At 47.3% G+C, this 23,207-nt stretch overlaps 1 protein-coding gene across 2 annotated transcripts in view; it reads left to right on the plus strand.

The window, feature by feature from the left end:
• Nucleotides 1-23,207, plus strand: part of INPP5A (inositol polyphosphate-5-phosphatase A) — a 198,869-nt gene that overhangs the window by 157,877 nt on the left and 17,785 nt on the right. For both annotated transcript variants that reach the window (XM_027771238.1, XM_027771239.1), the window contains exons 9-11: nt 5,848-5,943; nt 6,166-6,240; nt 17,805-17,878. In XM_027771238.1, coding sequence (XP_027627039.1) covers nt 5,848-5,943; nt 6,166-6,240; nt 17,805-17,878 — 245 coding nt within the window. The remainder of the gene's footprint in view (nt 1-5,847; nt 5,944-6,165; nt 6,241-17,804; nt 17,879-23,207) is intronic.

The raw sequence follows: 23,207 nt of genomic DNA on the forward strand, positions 1-23,207 counted from the left end.
TAGAACCTGATGTGGGGTGGGTCGTTCCTGCCTCAGCAGTGCCCATGATCCAGCTGTGTATGTGGTGGTTGTTTTGGGAACCCTGAGTGGTCACCTGAATTTGCTGATTCACTCAGCCCACATAGGGAGCTCTGGAGATTCCAGATGGGAAGTGAGACCTGAGTGAGTGTTCAGTCAGTGCAGGGGCTGGAGACAGTGGGCAAAGACCAACTCTCCATGTTCCACCGAACATGTCTTTTTAATACAAAATATGCCTCCAATTCACACATCACTTCCTGTGGATACTCATTCTGAAGAGCAAAGGAGCCTTCTGGGTCCTTGGGTGATGGGCGGCTGGCTACCCTGGGCACTGCCATTTCAGCTCTTGCTGCCTGGAAGCTCCTAGATGTAGCTCCATTTCTTCTCCACCTCTGAAAGGCCCCCAGGCTGTCTGCTACTCTGTTGTTAGTGTGAGGTCACCTCCCACCCGATGTCCCTATCCCCTCTCCCTGCTCCACTGTCCCCTAGACTGAAGACAGTGGTTCTCTCATGCCATGAAGTCCCACCCATTCCAGCCTTTGCCCAGGCTGGGGTCACCCACCTGGTATGATTTGACTCATCCTGTTCATACTCCAAGAAGCCTTCCTAGTTACCTGTCCTGACACCCCTGCCAGCTCCTAGGACACAGAGACTCCTACCTGGCTCTCCACAAAACCCGGCACAGAGCTTGGCATGGAAGCAGCATGCAGCATGCACAGAGCCATCATTGGACCCCGAGTGCAGCAGTGCCCACCCGGCGACCCCTGGACGGTTCTCATTCCTAGGAAGTACTCCTAGGGTGCCTCAGCCCTCCCATGCAGGTGTTAAAGACAAGTTCCCCCAGAAGGAACCGGCGGGTCAGCCTGGTTTTTGTTCTGAAGCTGGAGACTGAGCTCATGGCTGTCACATATATTCACAACTTACGTATATCCACGAGTTATAGTGTTCATTTGCCTGTATGAGCACAAAACATTTTTTGTCTTTTTTTTTTAGAGAGGTTTTCGCTATAGGGCGTGTGCACTCACCAGACTGACAGAGAGAGACATAGAGACAGAAAGCGAGAAATCACCCCCCAGGGGGGATGGTCACGCCACAATCCCTTCTCCTCCATTCTCCTCTCGGTATCTTGGGCATGGACGCACACGCGCTCAGCATGAGTTCTAAGCCACCGGGTCTGGGACACGAACCACGGTCGACTACATGGGAGTCCAGCGACATAGCCATTACGCTAACTGCTGGTTCCCCAGAACATTTTTTGTCTTTTTAAGCAGGGTCTTCGAGGTTGTGTATGGTATTACGTGCTTTAACAAGTCAAATTTGAAGAGCAGTTCTCAGAATTGTTCATTTTATGCCAGTACATGTTAAGGAATGTTGAGGATATCAGCTCATACTGCATTGAGTTGTTTTCTCAGTAAAGAACATTGGATGAAAGAAAAACATGTTATGTGAACACAGTACAATCTGCTATAATGTCAGTGGCGCATAGACTATAGCTACAGGGAATTTTATAAGCAAGTTCTGCAAAGCAAGGGGCTGTTAAGGAAAGACACATCAGGGAAGTATAATTAAAGAAAGAACTATATAACTTGGATACTTGTCATTGATTTAAAAATCTTAATTTTTCAATATTGACATGCCTCAAGCAATATTTTTCTTTTATTTCAATGTACATACACGCAAGTAATTAAAAATTATTCAAAACATTTTTTAAAAGATTGCATTTACAAGACCTGTGCTAGCTAGTAGGGTCCAAGAGTCTGTAATTGCCTTTAATAGAGTTTTGAACTTTGTGGGGTAGCCTGTTTTTGACAGTTTTGGGGGGAGGGTGGGCAGAATTATTTCCTGGGATGAGTCGGGCGAACTGCACATGTGCACATCGGGGATCTGATTACCGGTGGCTTTGTGCAAATCAAATGGGCTGTAAAAACCGCACGATGTGATTGTACAGAAAACAGCACTTCTCCTGGGCTGTCACTGGTACCCTGTGCCTGTGCATGCCCCAGTCCAGGCAGCATACTTTTAATTATCCAAAGAAGAGACTCAGGAATTTCGTTATCCACATAACAGGTGGACTTCCTCAGCACATAGCCGTTCTGTTAAATTCCAAGAGAAAAACCAGGCATTCCAAGTGCCAATAAGACAATGTGCCAGGACTGCCCTTCCTATAGGGCCCCATTCGTGCAGCTACTAATAATGAAATAAATTTTAGATGGCCTTTTAAAAATAGCATTTGGAGTCTTTTTCCCTTCCTTTTATACGAGAAAGATCCGCTACATAAGAAGGCAAGCCGGAAAGGCGCAGCCCGGGACAGTTTTCTGCATGAGTGGTCACGACTTTGCAGGATTGAAAGAAAAAAAAAGAGCACTTCGCATGATTGAAAGGCGGGCGAAAGAGGCCGGCTTTGGCTAGCGCTCTCGACCCTCCCGCCCAGCGATCACTTCTTTAAGACCTGTGAATGAGGCGACTCTGACTCCGTCGGAGGGTGTGTGGGAGAAACAGCCCGAGAAGCCTGGGGACGCCCGCCCTTTAGTGGCTCTGGGGTCTGTCAGATGTTCCTCCTTTAGGAGCTGCCTGAAGTGGTGAGATAAAGCAGGTTTTTTAGAAATTTTTAGCAGATGCCTTTAGGAGACAGAGCCATGAATTTCCTGAACCGCGTCCTGGGGCAACTACAATGGCCAGCCCGCGCCTTCTCCCTTTCAGGAAAGCAGCTTAAGCCACTTAAGCGCATTAGCATCTGGATGGGGCTGAGACCTCCTTGGGGCGCAGGGATGGCCCCCTGCTCTGCTCCAGCTTGTTTGGGTGCTTGTTCTAATCCTTGCACTTTTTGAAGGCGGCCAGACTGATTTGTGACACATGAGTCCAAAAGCCACTTTGGGGGGCTTGACCCGATTAGCTGCTCTGTGCTCTGAATGTCAATGTTCTGCCCTAGAGTGTGCTTTGGGGATGGCAGGCAGCCGCCTCCTGGGCACCCATGCTGGGACCCCTCAGGTACAGCCTGCTCTGTGCATTACCTGGTCCCCAGTGATCCTGAGGGGTGGACAGGCTGGGCTGCCAAGGGATTTGCTCCCTGCGTCCCTGCTCACTGCACTCTGGGAGCCTCTCCCTGGAATGAGTGGAGACATCAGAGTCCTTGGGAGGGGCCAGCACCAGCTCAGTGCCTCCTCCGGGTCCCAATCTACTCTGCAAGTCCTGCTCTAAGTCCCAGACCGCGTCTTCCTCAGCAGCATTAGCTCCCAAGGGCTCCTTTAGAGCTGATTTTTAAAAAATATATATTTATTTCTTTTCATGAGAGAGAAAGAAGCACAAGCACCCTCCACACGATCTTACACTCCAGTACTCACCCCGATAGCCTTCCCAGCCAGCAGGGTCATGGGAGTGTGTTCCTGCATGTATAGGTTGACCAGAGAACTAAACGTGTGACCTTCCATATGGATCCAGCTTCACTTGAGTATCTTGTTACTGTTATGGTACTAGGTTTGCCCTGTGGAGAAATTTTTAAAAGTCAACATGACTGGGGCCAGCAGGTTGCATGGCAGTTAAGGTGCTGGACTCCCACATGGACAACTGCCGTTCGAGTCCCAGAATTACACTTTCTCTCTCTTTCTCTGTCTCTCTGTCTCTAGCTCATGAGTGCATGTGCCCTATAGCAAATTAAAAACTAATAATAAATAAAATTAAATAATTTTTTTAAAAAAGTCAAAATTGCTTTTGTTGCAGTGGCAGTTTTTGTTTGTTTTAGTTGATGTATTCATCTTCCATGTGAGAACAAGAGAGAAAGACAGGCACAGACACAGCCCACCCCACTCCCAGCAGGATCTTCATGCCTCAGCTAGACAGGATCACGGGCATTCCATGTGAGAACAAGAGAGAAAGACAGGCACAGACACAGCCCACCCCACTCCCAGCAGGATCTTCATGCCACGATGCACCCACAGCCTCAGCTAGACAGGATCAGGGGCATTTTTGTGTGTGCCTAGGGAGACCTCAGAAGCAAACCTCAACCTTCCTGTGTGGCTTCAGTAGCTTGGAGCATTGGGTTACTGCTGTGCCACCACAGTGGGCCAGAGCAGTGGGGTTTTTTGTTTTGTTTTAGTTTAGTAAAAGTCATATATTCTATTTTGAAAACACAAGTAAACAAAAACAGCTTTATCGAGGTTTAGTTTACGTACAAACTATAATCTACCTATAGACTATCACACACACACACACACACACACACAGTTCTCTTCAGCCCTAAGACGATTTTGGGTCTGCCTTCTGTCTCTCTCTTTGCCATTTCTGGGCATTTTGTATGCATGGAATCTATAATTGATGACCTTTGTGTAAGGAAGTGGCCATATTCTTCTCCATCCCCACCGGTAGCACCTTTTCTCAGGAGCTCATGTTGTGAACACGGGAGTCTCATTATTTACACCAAATTCTAACTTTGCTCTGAGGTAGTTTGTCATTTTCAGGATATGGGTCATGCCTTTTCTTTGTTAAATATACTCCTAAGTATCCCTGAGCTTTCACAACTTCTGCCAAGCTTGTAGAGCATGCTATACCCTGAAGCTTCCTCTGCTAGGGAGGGTGGAGAAACGCCCATCTGCCTGGGAGCAGTCTCCAGCTTTGTCCTCCCTTTGGGGAGTGGCTCCCATTGACCTTGTCCTGCCTCATAATAAGGTTAAAACGAAAATTGCCTAAACAGGTCTGAATCCAAATATCAGTTAGTCAGATGGCCGCCCGTATTAGCCTGGACAGTGCCAGTCTAGCAGCCCAGCCGTGCAGTGTGAGGGGGTGGGGTGTGGGAGGTCAGTGGTCACTCAGCTTTTGCTTTCTTCTACTGCCCAGGTGGCATTCTCTTTCTTTAGCTGACCAGGCCACCTGAGTATGTAGAGGCCCCAGATGCCACATTGGCCAGGCCCGCCCCGGCCGGGACCTTCCCAGATCCCTCTCTCCCTGTGCTTCTGCCCATAGCAGCTCTAGGCTCTGGGTTTGCTGCCCAGTTATGGTCCACACTGAGGCCCTGCTGTCCTCAGCCTGCCTCACAGGGACTGTCTGTGCAGGTGAAACACCGCAAGGCAGGGGCACGACTTTGCCCATCCTTTCCCACCTCTGTTTTAGCCAAAACAAGCACGTTCATACCATTCTTAGTGGTCTCCTGTCTTGAAGCTGAACCAGCTTATGGGGGAAGCTCAAGGGGTCAAAAGAAGCAAGTGACAAAGATTAAGCCTCTCTGTCCATGGCTGATCCCTGCACGTTCCCTCCAGCTTTTCTTTCTTTTTTTTTAAAGAATTATTTTAATTAATTAATTGATTATTTTAATTTGACCAGGGAGAGACAGAGTGAGTGAGAGAGAGAGTGAGAAAGCAAGCCGCCAGGTCCGGGACTCGAACTGCGGTCAGCCATGTGGGAGTCCAGCGTCCCCAACCACCATGCCACCCCTCCAGCTTTTCTCAACACAGCTCTGGGCTTGGTGGTTGCTGATCTCGCTTTGCTTGCTGTGGAGGTGTATTTGTGATCCACGTAGCATTTACAACTGTACTTTATTAGTGGCCGGTGGCTGGCTTCAGGCGTGGAAAGGACAGTGAGGAGCCTCCAGCCTTCCTGTGTTCTGTGAGGAACAGCCCAGGGACAGCCACTGAGGGAAGAACTCCATAAAATAAGGTGTGAAAACCTGGATGTGAAGCAACACTGAGCTGCCCTCCCAGGTGGCCGCTGTCTAGAAACAGGCATCTCATCTAGTTGGAGTGATCAGGAAACCACCGAGTTGGGCATTAGGGTGACATTGGCCAGGGTGGTCAGGCAGGCAGACCTCCTGGAACTGATCCCTCCCATGTCTTTCTGCAGACACTCTGCACAAAAGCCACGATGCAGACAGTCCGAGCTGCCGACACCAATGAGGTCGTGAAGTTGATATTTCGTGAGTCAGACAATGACCGGAAGGTAAGAATGCCCATAGCTGTGGGATAATGACACGTGGCAGGCCACTCACAGCCAGGCCTGATCTGGGGGAGTACAGGGTATTCTAGATGCCTTTGGAGTTGTTCTGCCTTTCTTTGGGGCAGTGGAACCAGTGGGATGCGAGAGGCTGTAGGGGAGCTGGAAGGTGCTGAGCGGGCCATGCTCCACCAGCTTGGGCACTTACGGGCTGCCTTGACTTCACAGGTTATGCTCCAGTTAGAAAAGAAACTCTTTGACTACTTCAACCAGGAAGTTTTCAGAGACAACAATGGCACCGCGGTGAGTCTCATGGTCGGATGTGAGGCCATTTATTCTGGGATTGTCCCTTGCTGTCTACCCAGAACCGCCCTTCCTCAATGCCACTACCACCTAGGGACAGCTTTTGAGGCTGGGTGCAAGACTGACTCTGCTGGGGGCACGTTGTCCAGTGTGTCCTGCTACCTGGACTGGGGGCTGTGACTACTCATGTCATTGTCCCTGTTCATGGTAGCATGGCATTCACTCTACCTGTTAGCATTTGAGACCCTTACATGTGAAAGGTAAGCTATTAGATGATTTGGGGTGGCAATATGAAGAATTTCCCCCTCAGGGCTGGCCAAGGACTTGGGACTTCATTTTGAATGGGGAGAAGCCCCATGTGTACATTCAGTGACAGGACGAGTGTACGTGAATTCACATCCCTGTTGTTGGCCTTGCTGTGTGAGTGGCATATACGTGTGTGTGTGTATATGTGATTGTGCACATCAGTGCTCGTGTGGGTACATGCATCACTGTGCATATGTCTGAGTATATGTGTGTACATGTATATGTGGAAAGGTGCACATGCTTATAAATGTGAATACACATACATGTGTGTACATAGTGGATAAGTGTGTGATGTGTGGAAATGTGCATATGCTTATAACTGTGAACACACGTGCATGTGTGTACATGGGTGTGATGTGTGGGCACATGTGCACCTCTGTGTAAGTTAAAGTGCATGCAAATGGGAACATGCAGCCCAAATCAGTGAAGACCTGTGTTCCTGTCCGAGGCATTACTGGCTGGGCGACACCACATTCCTGGCTGCAGGACACCAGCATTGGAGGTGTCCTATACATACTCTTTAATTTTTGTCATTTCTTGCAGTATAGTTTTGTCTCATTTTTACATATATACAAATATTTATTGTATACTTTTTATGCCCAAATAACTGCACACTAATAAAATGTAACATCTAACCTAGGTGATTGATTGCCAGTTCCATTGGTGTAAATGCTCCCACTGTGGTCACTTACAACCTACACTGTAACAACTGAAATTAATAAGTATTGTTACTGTTGGAAGTGATCGTTTTTACCTGCTACCTGTTTCTTCACCATAGGATGTTGTTTCAGATCTTTTTAGAAAAGATATCTCTTTTAAAAATGAGTTTGAGGGAACCAGCAGTTAGCGTAATGGCTATGTCGCTGGACTCCCATGTAGTCGACTGTGGTTTGCGTCCCGGACCCAGTGACTTAAAACTCACGCTGGGCGCGTGTGCGTGCGTGCCCAAGATCCCGAGAGGAGAATGGAGGAGAAGGGATTGTGGCGTGACCATCCCCCCTGGGGGGTGATTTTTCGCTTTCTGTCTCTATGTCTCTCTCTGTCTGTCTGGCGAGTGCATGCACCCTATAGCGAAAATCTCTCCAAAAAAAAAAAAAATGAGTGTGACTATTCAGGAAAACTTTTGGATTTGATTCTAAGATGAAAATACAGTTGGGTTGAATTAGAAAGCAGGCTTCATGTGAAGATTTTACACAGACCCACGTACCTTCGTTATATCATATCCGGAATCTCGTGCAGCAAAATGATGGGTTTGCCACTGTAGGCCTGGAGCCCAGAGCACTCTTCACCTTCTCTGCTGTTTCACGCTGTTTCTCCAGAGAGTGAAACTTGAATGGACACGATCAGCTCCATCATCACACATCCTCTGTTCAGAGCCCATTTGGTGGGTACCCGAGATAATGGCTCATTCACAAGCGTCTTGTGAGTTCTCACTAATGTGGATGTGCCCAGGCACCCACCCAAGTTACACAAGCACATAAAAGAATCAACTGCCATGTCAGTTGTGCCCAGATATCAGGGTGTCATCCCCATCAACCCCGGAAGACAAGATAAATGGCCTAATGAGCCATCGGAGATAATCTCATCTTCATGGTCTAGTTAAACACGCAGCACCACGGCCACTAAAAACAAACTACCCATCCGCAGGATGGATGTGCCTCTGCCGGACTCAGCCCCCAAAATCCATCGCATCCTTCATCAACCACCGGTCTTGTACCCTTCTGACAGAAATTTAATTCAAGCTGGCTCCTGAAAATAATTATTGTATTTTAAGAGTAGTAATCATTGGCCGGGACATGATTGAATGTGTCCATGCCTATTGACTTTTTCTATGATTTATAGCTTTGTTTAGTCGATATTCCCATCGAAATTGTATAATTAATTATAAGTGTGGCTGTCAGGGCTGCAGGATGGAGTGCCCTGGTGAGGATTTGGAGAGATTAAATTTTCCTTGGCTGTCCCAGGGCAGGGCTTGGGAATTTTCGCAGCGCTTGGCCTGTTGGATAGAGATGTTTTCTGTGTGTTTAGCAACCGCTCCAGCTCCAGGCGCATTGATTTTCCAGGCTCTTTTTTCTTTATCAGCGTGGTGTCTCTGCAGTAACAGTGGAATTTGTGCAGCTGGGACAGCTCCTGACAGATACGTATGATCAGCCAGCTGCTTTATCATTGTCCACACACGGCCCTGCGCTGTTTTTCACTTTGTAATCAAGAAGAATGTTTAAGATACATGTGAAATTGGTTATCATGTTTGTGAAAAATCTCAAAGAGATACAAATTATCAATTCAACAGAAATGCAATGTAATTTCTAATCTGAAACATCTCACATCTGGTATTTTTACAGCAGAATAGTGGCCTTAGCCCACATCATTTGGTGTTGATGCGGTGTTGATGCGGTAGGTGAATAGTTCCACTAAGTCCCTGGAGTCTTGAGCAGGCTCCATGGCTGGCCACACAGAGTGAGAGTCCCCCCAAACTGTGCCAGCCCTGCTGCCAGGAAGGACTGCCACAGTCACAATGATATTTTACCTCGTCTGTGTGGCTGTCACATTAACCACTGTCTTTCCCACTAGGCGTGAAGGCCTAGGAGGGCAAAGATATTGGTTGATTTTATTCAAGACCATAGCTTGGGTGTCTAGCACAGAGCCTGACACACAGAAACTTACTAAGATGTGTTAGATGGGATGAGCACATACGTAGTCGAACTTTAGCATCTCTGTGTTATATACAGGCAAAGGAAAAACATTGAGTGACTGAAGGGCAGTGCCACCGAGAGAACTTCTCTTCCAGCTTTAAGTTGGTATAAGTATGGGTGGGTGTGGAAGTCTCTGTGGCCTGGAGGAGTCTTAACCCAAACTCCTTGGCTTTATTACTATTTATGTAGCTTAAAGATTCAGATTCATTTCAAACTAGATATTTACTTCTTTGAATGTTCTCAAAAACGGGGGACCTTTTCAAACAGAAGATGTGGTGGGAGAGTAGCCTTACGACCCTGGGCAGTCCCTAAATGCCACCACCCCAGACAGCACAGCTGGGCTGATGAATCAAACTTAGTGGTGATGTCCCGCTGCACCTTGTAACCTCTGGGCAGCCTCCATGCTGTTCCTTCCTGTAGTTTTCCAGTTTCCCCACAACTTAGGATAAGGTTGTGCTTCTTTAAGTCTGTATGTGTGTGTATGTACATGTCAGGGGTTTGTCCTTTAATTAGAAAGTTCAGGCCAAGTCCTCAAAGTAGCTGTAGACTGCCTCAAAGACGATGCCCACAGTGATATCCTCTGGGCAGAGTCCTGAATAGGCCCTGGTGACTGGAGGAGCAAGTGTAGACCACAGAGGAGTCTCCAGAAGCCTCTGTAGATCTTTTGGAGACTAATTGAATCTAGGGGGTGTTTGATGGGTGATAATGGGGACCAGTTTCCCCATATGTACAGTCACATGTATCCAGTATACTCACCCACACATGTATGGGACACACACAACCCCACATGTGTTAAGATGCACATATGTCTGGATATACATGGATACACACAGAAAATGTGGATGTGGAGTAACTTCACCTGCCAGTCCCCTAGGAGGTATCCCCAGGGCTGATTGTGGAGACCTCCAAGCTAATAGCAGTCTCACCATTTGGTGGTCTGATACACAGTGCATAAGTAAAGACTACTTGCAGTTAGTCTAGTTTATAATTCCCTTGCCCAGTCAGAAATTTAAAAGCAAAACCAAAGTGTATATACACCTCTCTATATGTGTATGTATGTGTGTACTTACATGTATACACATGTGTATCTGTGTGGTATGTACTTCTGTTTGAGTATAGGATATATACATGTATATGAGTATATGTGTATGTGCATATATGTATATGTGGTGTGTGTGTGTTTGTGTATAGGGTGCATACATGTATGAGTATATGCCTGTGCATTGTGTGCAGGATACATATGTTTGTGTGATGTGTGCATGTATGCATGTGTGTGTGCATGTAGGTATGTGTTTATGCTTGTGTGTTTGTGTGCATGTACACACAAGCAGAATTATTGCCAAAAAAATGAAATAGAGGACTCTGAGTGGCTATTGGGAACTGGGCCATGATAAAGCAGATAGACTGGAAAGCCGAGCCCCACAAGGCCAGCCTGCTGGTGTGTCTTCTCAGCTCACACCTAACTCCCGTTTTCATCACATCTAGGACAATCCTGTCTAGAGGTGGGGTACAATGGAAGAACCCCCCAGAGGTAGATGAAAAGCTGAGGATGTACAGCTGTCCACCTCAAGCTGAGGCTAGAGAGAAGGGCGGAGGGACATGAACCTGTCCTTTGTTTCTTCCCATAAGTGAATACTTCATTTCGGTTCCTGACCAGGAAAAAACGAAGCGGAGAAGCACTGCTTATTGATCTAACCCCCAAGATGTGCAGACATCATATGGCTGCTGTCATGTGGGCTCACCCATAGTGTCTTCTAAAGGTTGGATTTTAGAACTTGGAGTGAGATCACAGTTATTCCTTGAAAAGATCAGAAGTTTAGGTTTTCCCATCACTGCGTTCCCTTCTCAGTGTGTACCAGTTGCTCAGCCAGTGAAGCTATTGATTGTTGTTTATATCTCAAGAGAGAAGTGTTCTTGAAAAGTAGCATCTGGCCTGGTAGTTAAGGTGGCCCAATCCCACATGGCTGACCATGCAATTCAAGTCTTGGATCCTGTGGCTTGAAAAATACGTCGAATGTGTGTTCGTGTGTGCCCATCCTAAAAGGAGGGAGAAAGGAGAAGGGGCTATGGCATTACCGTGCCCCATGGAGTGTGCTTTCTTGTTTTTCCTCTTTCTCAAGCAAGTCCACATGCCTTCTGGCAAAATTTTAAAAGAAAGAAAAGTAGAACTTGTTCTCTTCCCGAACAAAGAGTTCTAGTTTACAAAATATAAATTCTCTTTTGTAAATTTGCACAGAGTGCTTATAGATGGACTACGACCCAGGCCCTCAGTATAAAATGCCAGCAGCATGACCCAGGCCTTTGTAGACTGAGTGGGTTCACTTAGAACCTACCAGGGACCAAATATGTCCTCAACTCTTGAGTACAGTGGGGATTGAACCAGCTTGAAACATCCTGGAACACACAAGTGAGACGTGAGGCAGAAACTCACAGATGTCCAGTGGTAAGGGAGGGTCTCTCTGCAGATGAATGATGCAGAGAAGGATCGGGGTCTGGTCCCTGAAGCACCCTTTAGGGCTGTGCTGTTTTGAGACTTTGAAAAGCTACAGTCTCACCCTTGCAGTTTGCTCCCAAGGAACTTGCTAAGTGGGATTCTCAGGTCTTCACAGTTTGGCTGGTCACAAGCCTAACCTCATTCAGAAACATCTGAGCCTGGAATTTCCAAGTTCTGCAACCTCAGTTGACAGGCAGAAGTTGATTGCTGGGGCACTCTGCCTGCCGTAAAACGGGTATTCCAGCAACCAAATAGGCCAAAAGTCAGAAATTTTGCTTCATCTACTTAGGTCCCCAAGGCCCTAACTGAGGGTGTACCACTAGTGTTCTGCTTGTGTTCCTGCTAATACTGCACTCCTGGCAAAGGAGGCAGTATCAGACCATCCGGATCGCCCTGGCCTGTTCCAACCAAGTGCCCTTCCTCCTCTTTCTGCAAGGAGTCCCTAATTTTAAGAGTCAGTGAAGCATGGTCATCTTCTTGCTTCCAGAACTCCCTGCCTACAGCCACCTGTCCAGGTATCCCCAACTTTACTCAGTGGCCCCCTGTTCCTTTTTCATGTATTCCTTGACATGCAGTGCTGTGTCCACTATACACCCAGAGTACTTGCCAGGCCCACGGGGAGTCACTTATAACCTCATGACTTGAATGCTTGCTTCAACCACTCAGCGCTGTGCTCAGAGGCCCCTGTCCCAAGGATTTTGGAAGACAAAAGCAAGGAGAACCCAGCCTTGTAGAATAGCTGCACCTCTCAGGAAAACCTGTACTTTGTTTTCCAACACTAAATAAATTAATATAGGGCCACAGATTCTACCTCTGTACATCCCCTGTCTGTACATTCTCAATCATCGCAGCATCTGTTGCTTATAGAAGTTTGTCTTTAGTGGAGCAGGAGCAGACGGTGGTGCAGGCCCAGAGCCCAGGAAAGCCCATGCTGGGAGGTACAGCCTGGACTCAACCTGCATGTAGCTCGACAGTCCTCTGCAGTGCAGATGGGTGACAGGCCCACACCACAGTCAGTGGGCATGGGACTTGAAAGATGCTCTGTGGCCACAGGAGCCCAAGTAGGGTTGGATGTACTGCACCACCTCCATGGAATGGGGGTTCTTCCCAGCTTTGGAATTCGCTGAATACTCTACAAGAATCTGTGAGGCCCAAAGCAAGGAGAAGTCTTTGCTCAAGTAAGCTGTCTCCCCCATCCCCTTTGGTGTTGCCCAGGGACTCCCTCACACCCATGGTATGAATACTCTGAAGTCACTGCCGAAAGCGTGACAGATGCTGCTGTTTGCATTACCTTGTGATTGGGATGACTTTGTTAAGGATTTAGTTCCAGAGGGTCCCTGGGAACCGTCGTTTTTGCTGGCTCCCTTATAAACAGGAGGCTTGGTTTCCTCAAGTAATTCCAGAAGTGATCTCTATTCATGTATGTGTCATCTGTGGTGCATACAAAGCCCCACCCCTTCATGAGCTTGAGCCCTTTTTTCTTATAGCCATTTCCCAAAAGACCAAGGCAAGAAAGGTTGAAAATTTCTGGATGGTTCTTCATCCATGGTTTTCTTGTAGAGAGATTATGGATCCAAGGATCTAGCCCCTGGCCAGCAGGTGACAATAACTCATTCAGGTCAGGCTGTGGCAGAGCTCTTCAGGGCTGGTCACTGAGAGCAGGGCTTTTCTGTGCACTTTTCTCTAGAGGTGAGGCTTTGTGATGTCCAAGGTTCTAGGTGTTTCCTTCAAGGTATAAGGAAAAAGAAGAGAAGTAAACATCTGTCCAACACCTTGTTATTTGTGAGATGAAATTCTCAATATGTGTAACTTAAAAGTTTCTTGTCCGCTCTTTCCTTTTATTTTATTTTTAATTTATTTATTACTGAGAGAAAGAAGGAGAGGAAAGGAGAAAGACACCCTTGAAAGGGTCTCATCCCACTATGACCTCTCCACTCCCAGCATTCAGTCAGCCAGGCATATGTTGTGTCCAGCATGTTCAGGTTCACCTGGGATTTGATCTTATGGTCTCCTGTATGACTCCAATATCACATAGCAGCACTCTCCCACCTGTGCAAGTGTAGCTAGGCCTCTGCTATTTCTTATCACTGGGTTATAACCACTGAGGGTAGGTCCACATTCACTGTCACTACTCTAAAAATTTTCTCAAATCAAGCCCTACTAAAACAAGGGTAGAGTCCAAAATGCAAAACACCTAAGGAAGCAGTCCACTGATCACGAGAGTCTAAAGATATGACAAAAGGCAGGATAGATACTCAAAGTGTCAAATAATTAAATAATGGATTTTAAAAATGACAAAATAACAATATTTTAAATAATTAAAAACAAGAAAGAATTAGAAACATAAGTATGAAAAAAGAACTGGCAGATTAAAAAACATAAAGAACTTAAAGAAATATAGTTATTGAAATTAAAATCTCCATGGATGAATTAAGTAATAGAATAGACACGACTAAAGAAAAGATTTATGAACTGGATGATAGACCTGAAAAATAACCCAGAATGCAGTACAGAAATATAAAGGATGTGGCAGAGAGTCATTGGCAGGGAGGGTAGACTAGACAGTCCAGCACACATCTAGTAGAAGTTCATGAGGAGACTTAATGACTGAGCATTTTTCAGAACTATGGAAGCATAATGAGTCCTGAGTACGAAAAGTGAAAATCAATGAACATACAGACATGCGAGAACAAAACAGCAGAGCATCTGGGAACCAGCAGTTAGCGTAATGGCTATGTCGCTGGACTCCCACGTAGTCAACCGCGGTTCGTGTCCCGGACCCGGTGGCTTAAAACTCACGCTGGGCGCGTGTGCGTGCGTGCCCAAGATCCCGAGAGGAGAATGGAGGAGAAGGGATTGCGGCGTGACCATCCCCCCTGGGGGGTGATTTCTCGCTTTCTGTCTCTATGTCTCTCTCTGTCTGTCTGGCGAGCGCACGCGCCTTACAGTGAAAATCTCTCAAAAAAAAAAAAAAAAAAAGGAGAAAAAAAAAAAAAAACAGCGGAGCATCAAGCATAAAGAAAAAATTTTAAAGCAACCTCAGAAAAATGTCAGATGACTCTACAAGAATGAAACTGGCAGCAGGCTTTCAGAACAATAATAGGAACCAGGAGACAGTGGAGCAGTTTGATGAAAGAACTTAGAGAAAACACTGCTAACTGAGTCCTATAAATAGATAACTCATCCTTCAAGAATGGCTGGATAGTGACATTTTATACTGGGATTGAGAGTTGTGGGCCCACTAACAGGTCCCCTAAGAGACAATCAGGCATAGCTGCACTTAGAACATGCAAGATGCAGAAGGAATGAGAATATTTGTATAAAGTTCTAAAACACATAAAATAATGCAAGCTATTTGTGTGGACATACACATATGCAGGAGTAATATAGAATTATACTAAGAATTCATAAAACAGCCATTCTAAGGTGCAGTCAGTCACCTAGGGTGGGAGGTAGGACAGGTGCTATACAAGATTTATTGTATTTGTAAGATTTTAGTTCTCCTTTAAAAGTCTGAGTTAAATGTAGAACAAAGGAGATCTGAGGACTCCGGGTGGGTGAAACCTGCCCTAACTACCTTTGCTTTTCTGAAATCTACACACGTGGCATTGAGATTCAAGAAAGCTGCTGCCATTGGCCTCTGGTCAAATATATCATCGGCTATAGGTCCTTTCTAATTCTCAGCAGCTCCTGTAGATGTGCCCTCCCAGCCTTTTAGGTAAAGCTAGCTTGCTCCCAGTGTCAGAGCTGAGCACCTTGCTTGCTCCTCCCCTTCTGGAGGAAGCGCCAACAGCCTCTGCCGTGCACAGCCTCCCCACCTGTCAGCATGGAGGGCCCTGCTCCGGGGTTCCTTGCTGTCACCACCTCACCTCAGCACTAGAGAAACTAGCAGGACGCAGGTTGGGATTACTGGGCACCGTTCTGTCTCTGTCATGGGTAGGTCCTAAATTTAAGCTCCAGGATGATCCAGATATGATACGTGTTTATAGGTCTATATGTAAGTGTAAGCATATCTGTAAGTACGTGCATACATGTGAACATGCAGATATGCTCATCCCTGTAGACACATGTGTAAATGCAGGATTGTTGTAGAACCCACATAGGTGCTTTGCCCTTGAAGGTGGGATTTCCCTCCCCCAAAGCTTCATTTCCATCCCTGCCCCATTCGGGACCTGATTCAGGATCATTCTAGAACCTTGTTGCCCCTGAAACAAGTCACTACCCTGAAATGGACCTAGCATCCCACCCTGGCACAGAGGCATCAGGGCTGTTTGGTGTGTCATGAAAGCAGGATCCCCAGCTTGTTGATAACCAGGAGCTGTGTAGATAAGGGTGGGGTTTACCTTTGGCATTTCTCACCAGCAGAAGGTGGATTCACCCCTGCCCTTAGTGTTTGAGCTTCTCCAGGAGGGCCTAAGGCTCAAGTCTCTGAAAGTCTAGGATTCTACAGGAATGTGGGACTTCAATAGTGTGAGATTGAAATAAGACAGCCGGGTCTGAAATGGTCCCATTTGTGCAAAATTTGTTTTTCTTTTAAAGAATTATTTTGTTTCATTTTATTTATTTATGTATGTATTTTCATTTGACCAGAGAGGGACAGAGTGAGAGTGAGAAAGGGAAAGTGAGAAAGCAAGCCGCCAGGTCCAGGACTTGAACCACAGTCAGGCATGTGGGAGTTCAGCACCCTTACAGGAGGGCCTAAGGCTCAAGTCTCTGAAAGTCTAGGATTCTACAGGAATGTGGGACTTCAATAGTGTGAGATTGAAATAAGACAGCCGGGTCTGAAATGGTCCCATTTGTGCAAAATTTGTTTTTCTTTTAAAGAATTATTTTGTTTCATTTTATTTATTTATGTATGTATTTTCATTTGACCAGAGAGGGACAGAGTGAGAGTGAGAAAGGGAAAGTGAGAAAGCAAGCCGCCAGGTCCAGGACTTGAACCACAGTCAGGCATGTGGGAGTTCAGCACCCTTAACCACTACACCACCTGCCAGCCCCAGAAGTCTTGGTTTATCCCTGCCTCTCTCTCCCACGCCCTGTCAGCATGTTAGCACCACAAACACCATGCTTCTGATGTGGATTTAGGCAGCATTTTCCTGTCACTTGACCCCTGATTTGGCCCCAGGTCACCGCTCTGATGACGAGGAGTGCAGCCCAACCTTGTGCTGGCCTGGAGGCGGCAGTGCTGGACAGGGAGCAGGCAGGAGGCCCCCAGTGCAGGTGGCCCAGGTAGCAGCCTGGTAATTACTGTGTACACAGGCTACTAATTGCACATTTCAGGAATGATGGATGAGGTGGCAGGGAGGAGCGAGGACACGGTGCGATTCTGAGGGGAGCCCCGGCGTGACGTTGTGCTCCTGCACAGCTGTGGGGTGGGACATGATTAATGAACAGCATCCCAGAGGGTGTGCGTGGTGACCGCCCAGAGATGCGGCTGGTAGGGCCCTGTTCCCTCTAGGGAGTGGGGGAGGGCATGGTGCTCTCATGAGGTTTATCTCTGAAGAGTCCTGAAGGGCAGGGCTTTTGCTTCCTCCTCTGAAAGGAAATGTACATTTCAAGCCAGAGCCGCTGCCAGGATTTCACCTGTGTGCAAACTTGGGCCATTTATTTTGATCTGCTCATGCAAAGTCGACAATGCTTACTCCAGGCCTTGAGCACAATGGAGCTATGTCCTGTTGCTGAGAAAGCACACCCAGCTCTAGAAAGGAGTGGCCACGAGAGGGTGCCAAGAGGACAAGGCCCTCCCTCAGCAGAGTCCGCTGCCCGAGGGAGTGAGTGCTTATCAGGGCGGTGCCAGTGGAGAAAGGCCCCGCCTGCGTGTGTCTGTGTCTGAGCAGAGCTGGTCAGGAACGGGCAGTGCAAGTCCCCCTACCAGCAGCCGAGGCAGTTGGACACTAGAGCCCACCAGGGGCCCATAGGTACAACTTAGTGGCCCTGTATAGAAGAGATGTCACTGAATGCTTGAGCATGCATGTTTCCGGCAAGTTACAAATACCCCAGCTGCACACAGACTGCTGGGCCCATAGTGGGGAAAACCAAAGTGATTATTTTTTTCTTTTTCTTTTCTTTAGCTCTTGGAATTTGACAAAGAGTTGTCTGTCTTTAAGGACAGACTTTATGAACTGGACATCTCATTCCCTCCCAGGTAAGGAAGACTCCACTTGCCAGGTAATGCTTCCACCTTCCTCCTCTCTGGTGCATCCATGTGTGCATCTCTATGTGCCAATGTGCCTATGTGCATTGTGTATGCACAGGTTTGCATCTCTGTGTGCCTGTGTGCATTGTGTGTGCATATGTGTGCATATGTGTATGCCTGTGTTACGTTGTATACCTGTGTGCATCTATGAGCCTATGCATATTATATATGTGCACCTGTGTGCATCTGTGTGAATCTTTGGTGCTTGTATGCTCTCTGTGTGTATATATGTGCATCTGTGTGTTGGCTGTGTTCACATGTGTGTGTCTATGTGCCTATGTGTATTATGTGTGCATCTTTGTGCCCATATATGTTATATGTGCGCATGTGTTCATCCGCTGTGTGTGTCTTTGTATACATTTGTGCATCTGTGTACCTGTGTATGTTGTTTCTGTGTGGACATATGTGTGTCTGTGTACATCATACACATATATGCAAACTGTACCTTTTGCCCTTTCCATGGCCTAAAGAAACCAGCTGAGAATAAGTAATTCTGTTACCATTTTTTTCTTCCAAAAAGACTTACTCAATATGCAAAATAAGACCTAACTCCTCAGTTTTGCGGACAAGGTCCACAGGTGCAGCTGTGTCTTAGGGATCTTTCTGGGAATATCAAGATCTGCCATAATGTAATATCTTGGGGTGGGTTTTTATTTGTCTTTCTCAGGCTGTAAGTTTTTGCTGTTTTACTCTCACCTTTGTGGAATCTTGAAATGTATAACAACACTGGGTTCCCTTCTGAGTAGCCATGGGCCTCAGAGAGGCATGGTACAGAGGAGAAGTAATTGAATAGAAAGTAGCCCATGAGGTGTGGCCAGGCCTGGGTCTGCAGGACTCAGCCCACAGTGGACCACCTTGCCCACTGAGACCTCTTGGACTTGGCGTCCATGTGTCCAGGGCATCCATAAAGCAAGGAGACAGCCGCCCTAAGGACATGGATGCCCTGTCAGGATGTCTGGCCCTTGACAACTGCTTCTCTTCCTACCCCTTCTTTCTCCATTCTCAGATCCTAAGACATTTTGTCTCAGGTGAAATCATGCACCTCAGGAATGTTCAGGGAAACTTTCAAAATAGACAGGAATCACAACGAGTGACAGGGAATACAACCGGGCAGCACCTAATGTTTACCCACTTGTTTTGTGTCAGGCCCCGTGGTAAACACTTCAAACCCTACCTGACGAAGAGCTGTGCATCTGCAGGGTACTCCAGGGCTCAACATTCTTCACATTGTTTTAGTTCCTTCTCTGATGCTCAATACCTAGACATCAAAGAGCATGTAGTTATAAAGATCAGAGATTTATTTAACTCAGTTTGGGGGGGTCCAAGTTCAAGGGGCTGCACCTGGTGAGGGTCTTCTCGGTTAGTGCAGACTCTTCAGAGTCCGAAGTAGTGCAAAGAGTTGCATGATGAAACCTTGCACAGAGCACACGTGTCCATGAGTCTGCTCTTAGAAAGCTACCAGAGTCTGTCATGGGTCCTTACACTGATGACCTCATCTAATCTCTGTCACCCCCCCCCCAAAGGCCCTATCTTTCAACACCATAGTCAGATTAAGTCTCTGTTCCCTCAACACCTTTACAATGGTCACCAAATATCAACACATGAATTTCTGGGGGACACATTTAGACTATAGCACACCCTCTCAGTGGAGGTCACCCTAATTCCTGTGCCATGTCTTAGTGGTTGAGCATGTGCAGGCTGGAACAAGCCCCTGTCCCCCATTAAATATTGGATTTGCTGTGGCTTATTGGTAATGAGTCACAGGCCTGCACCCCACTGACCTCAGGGGCCAGATTATCAGAGCTCACGGTCAGCACCCAAGCCAAAGGTTTTAGGGGAGGCTGGAAAAGCAGGGACTGTGGACCCCCTAAGCCATGAGGGCACCAGGTTGGTGCCATGCCAAAGCCTCAATATCTGCAAATGTACAGCCCACGGCATTGGGGGAAAGGGGGGGGAGGAAAGGCAGCCCTGACAGGTGCTGACCAAGCACACTTCTCTCATGTCTCAAGTCCAGTGAGAACAGGTACTGCTTTACATATGCAGTTAAAGGTGCAATTAAATATCTTTCCAAGGACATTTTGAGCCTGAACACATACTTAGGGTTTGTTCAGATTCCTCTTCGTAAGTGTGACACACCAGACATCCTGAATATCCTTCCCTGCTGGAACAATTCTGGACAGAAGCTCAAGGATATCTTTCTCAGCGTTTTGCTGAGCTGGCCAGGAGGAAGGAGGCCTGGAGACCTCAGAAGGTTGAGGACACAACCCTGCAGGGTTTGTGGACTCTGGGTTGGTGTCTGTCTGGAGAGTGTCTTCCAAACCCTACAGCCTTGAAAGTCACCTGGCATGGAAGATACAGAGCAGGGCCTGGGCAAACTGGGAGTCCAGAGGACCTTGTGGTCAGTGCCTAGGTGGATGAAGAAGCACCCACCACCTTGCAGGCATCAGAGAAACCTGACAAGAGTATAGGAGCACAAGTCAGCTCTCTCGTGCACTGCAGCTATCCTCAGCACAGCGGCATGTCCTGGAAAGTCAAGGAGCATTTATCACGAAGGGGTCCAGCTGAGTGGGCCACAGGAGACTGAAAAGAAACTCAAACCTTCAGAGGAATATAGCTATAACCTAGGCTTTGCTAAGTGTCAGAGCTGGCTGATGAGAAGAGGGTCTGTAAGATTCTCTGTGGCTTACCTGAGACCTTCTCTTACCTGGATGGGAGAAGGGGAGGCAGCAGTGGATTTTATAGGAGGCTTTGGCACCAAATTGAAAAAACTTGAAAGCTGCCTATGTGTGCTGGTCCCTGGCTATCTCCCCTCCCTCACTCCCAAGGATGCCTGGAGTAGTCTGTATGCACGGAGAGATCCTTTGTTTCCAGTGAAAGCTGTTGGAGTTTGATTGGTTAGTGTGGTAGGAGGGTGGTCTCCAAAGATGTCTATGCACTAGTCCCAGAACTGGGTATATATGGCAAAAGGGCCTGTGCAGAGATGATTACAGAGATATCCTCAAATAGGGATGGTGTCTGGGGTCATCTAAGTGGGCCTAGCTGAGAAACATGAATGCTGGAGACCAGCAAACTTTCTCTGGCCAGAAGGCAGACGAACACCAGGTTCAAAGCCTGAGGTGGGCTTGTCCACTGCTGGCTGTGAGGGTGTAGGTGACCACAAGCTGAGCAGGATTCCAACTGAGTCCTGGTGAGGAAATGAGACCAAAGCCCCATAGCTCCAGGACCCAATTCTGTCAGCATCCTGGAAAGTCTTGGGAGCAAATGCTCCCCTGAGTCCCAGGAATGGCAGGACTGACACTTTGACCTCGACCTTGGAGACCCTGAGCAGATAAACTGGTCAAGCCCACCCAGCCAGCCAGCTCATGGAGAGTGAGATGAGCGTGTGCTGTCTTAGGCTGTTAACTCTAGTGGCATATCAGGACAGTGTTGGTAAAGGTGAGCTCAAGAGTCTGATTCAGTTTTCCACACTCATGCCCCCAGTACTGCTGCAAGCAGGGTGCTGGTGTCCCTTGTGATCCCATGGTCTGAACTCCTGGTCTGCCAACAGCTGCTGAGTCATCTCTCACTGCCCAAGATGCACGTGCTGTCACTCCTCCCTTTGGTTCTACTGTATTTTGAAAACCATCAAAACCAAACAGCCCCGTGATAGGTTGTCATGTGGGTTTTGAAGAATCATTCCAAGTAGTAAAGATGGCATAAGCTAAAGTGTAAACTGGGGGCCAACCAGGGGCATGGTGGTTAAAGCAGCTGGATCCCACATGGCTAACTTTGTGGTTCAAATCTCAGATCCAGGGATCAGCAGTTAGCATAATGGCTATGTTGCTGGACTCCCATGTAGTCGACCGCGGTTCACGTCTCAGACCCGGTGGCTTAAAACTCACGCCGGGCATGTGTGCATGCGTGCCCAAGATTCCGAGAGGAGAATGGAGGAGAAGGGATTGCAGCGTGACCATCCCCACTGGGGGGTGATTTCTCGCTTTCTGTCTCTCTGTCTCTCTCTCTCTGGCGAGTGCACGTGCTCTGACAGCTAATCTCAGATCTGGCAGCTAATGCTGGGTGCATGTGTGATTGTGGTGTAACCATCTCCCATGGAGGGTGCTTCTTACCTTCTCTCTCCAGCAAGCACATGTGCCTTCTAGCCAAAAAAAAAAAAATTTTTTTTTTAAAGTGTAAACTGGAACAGAGCAGGGCAGTAATTGGAAATGGTGGTTGTGTGACTTGCTTCTCCCAGATGTATTCTCCAACTGCAATAAAATAGGTGGTCTCAGACATACTCAGAAATATGCATGTGGGAACCAGCAGTTAGCGTAATGGCTATGTCACTGGACTCCCACGAAGTCGACCACGGTTCGCGTCCCAGACCCGGTGGCTTAGAACTCACGCCGGGCGCATGTGCGTGTGTGCCCAAAATCTCAAGAGGAGAATGGAGGAGAAGGGATTGCAGCGTGACCATCCCCACTGGGGGGTGATTTCTCTCTTTCTGTCTCTATGTCTCTCTCTGTCTGTCTGGCGAGCGCACACGCCCTATAGTGAAAACCTCTCCAAAAAAAAAAAAAAAAGAAAGAAAGAAAGAAATATGCATGTGAGTGGAGGATATGTGCACAGGAGTACGAACTTGTGTGCACATTTGCATAGATATATGCATGGTTGTACATATAGGAGACACTGTGCATAGGCGTGTTCACTAGTGTGTGTGTCTGTCAGTGTATATGCATGTATGTGCAGTTCATGTTTGAGTGTCCAGGATGTATTGAGTGGGTTAGGACTATTTGGGAACGTGTGTGTGCAGTGCATGGGTTTCCATGTGTGCACAGTGTGTCCCTGTATGCATGAATATATGCATGTGTATGTGTGAGCATTGGTTTGAATATGCATACAGTATGCAGAACTGGTACACACATGTAGGTATATATGCACATGTGCACGAGTGTATATACACCCAAGCCTATGTATGGGAGTGTGCACTGTACATGAGCACTGCATGGATACATGCACGAATATGCAGGTGTGTGTACAAGGTATCGTGTGTGTGTATATGGGTATATACACGTGTGCATGTGCATGAGTGAGTACATGTATGGATTGTGTGGGGGTGTACATTGCATGGGTTTCTGAGCATCGTGTGGATGTGTGTGTCTATGTGCACTTCTGTGTTAGCATTCTCACTGTTGGAAGTGGGGGACTTCAATCAGAAATTTGCCTCTCTCACCTGGAGCAGGGATGGAAGCTCACATGGACACTGTCCAAGAGAGCTTGGTGACACAGACTCTCCCACATT

Source organism: Tupaia chinensis, unplaced genomic scaffold (genome assembly GCF_000334495.1).
Source record: "Tupaia chinensis unplaced genomic scaffold, TupChi_1.0 Scaffold000197_1, whole genome shotgun sequence".
NCBI classification, from domain to species: Eukaryota; Metazoa; Chordata; class Mammalia; order Scandentia; family Tupaiidae; genus Tupaia; species Tupaia belangeri.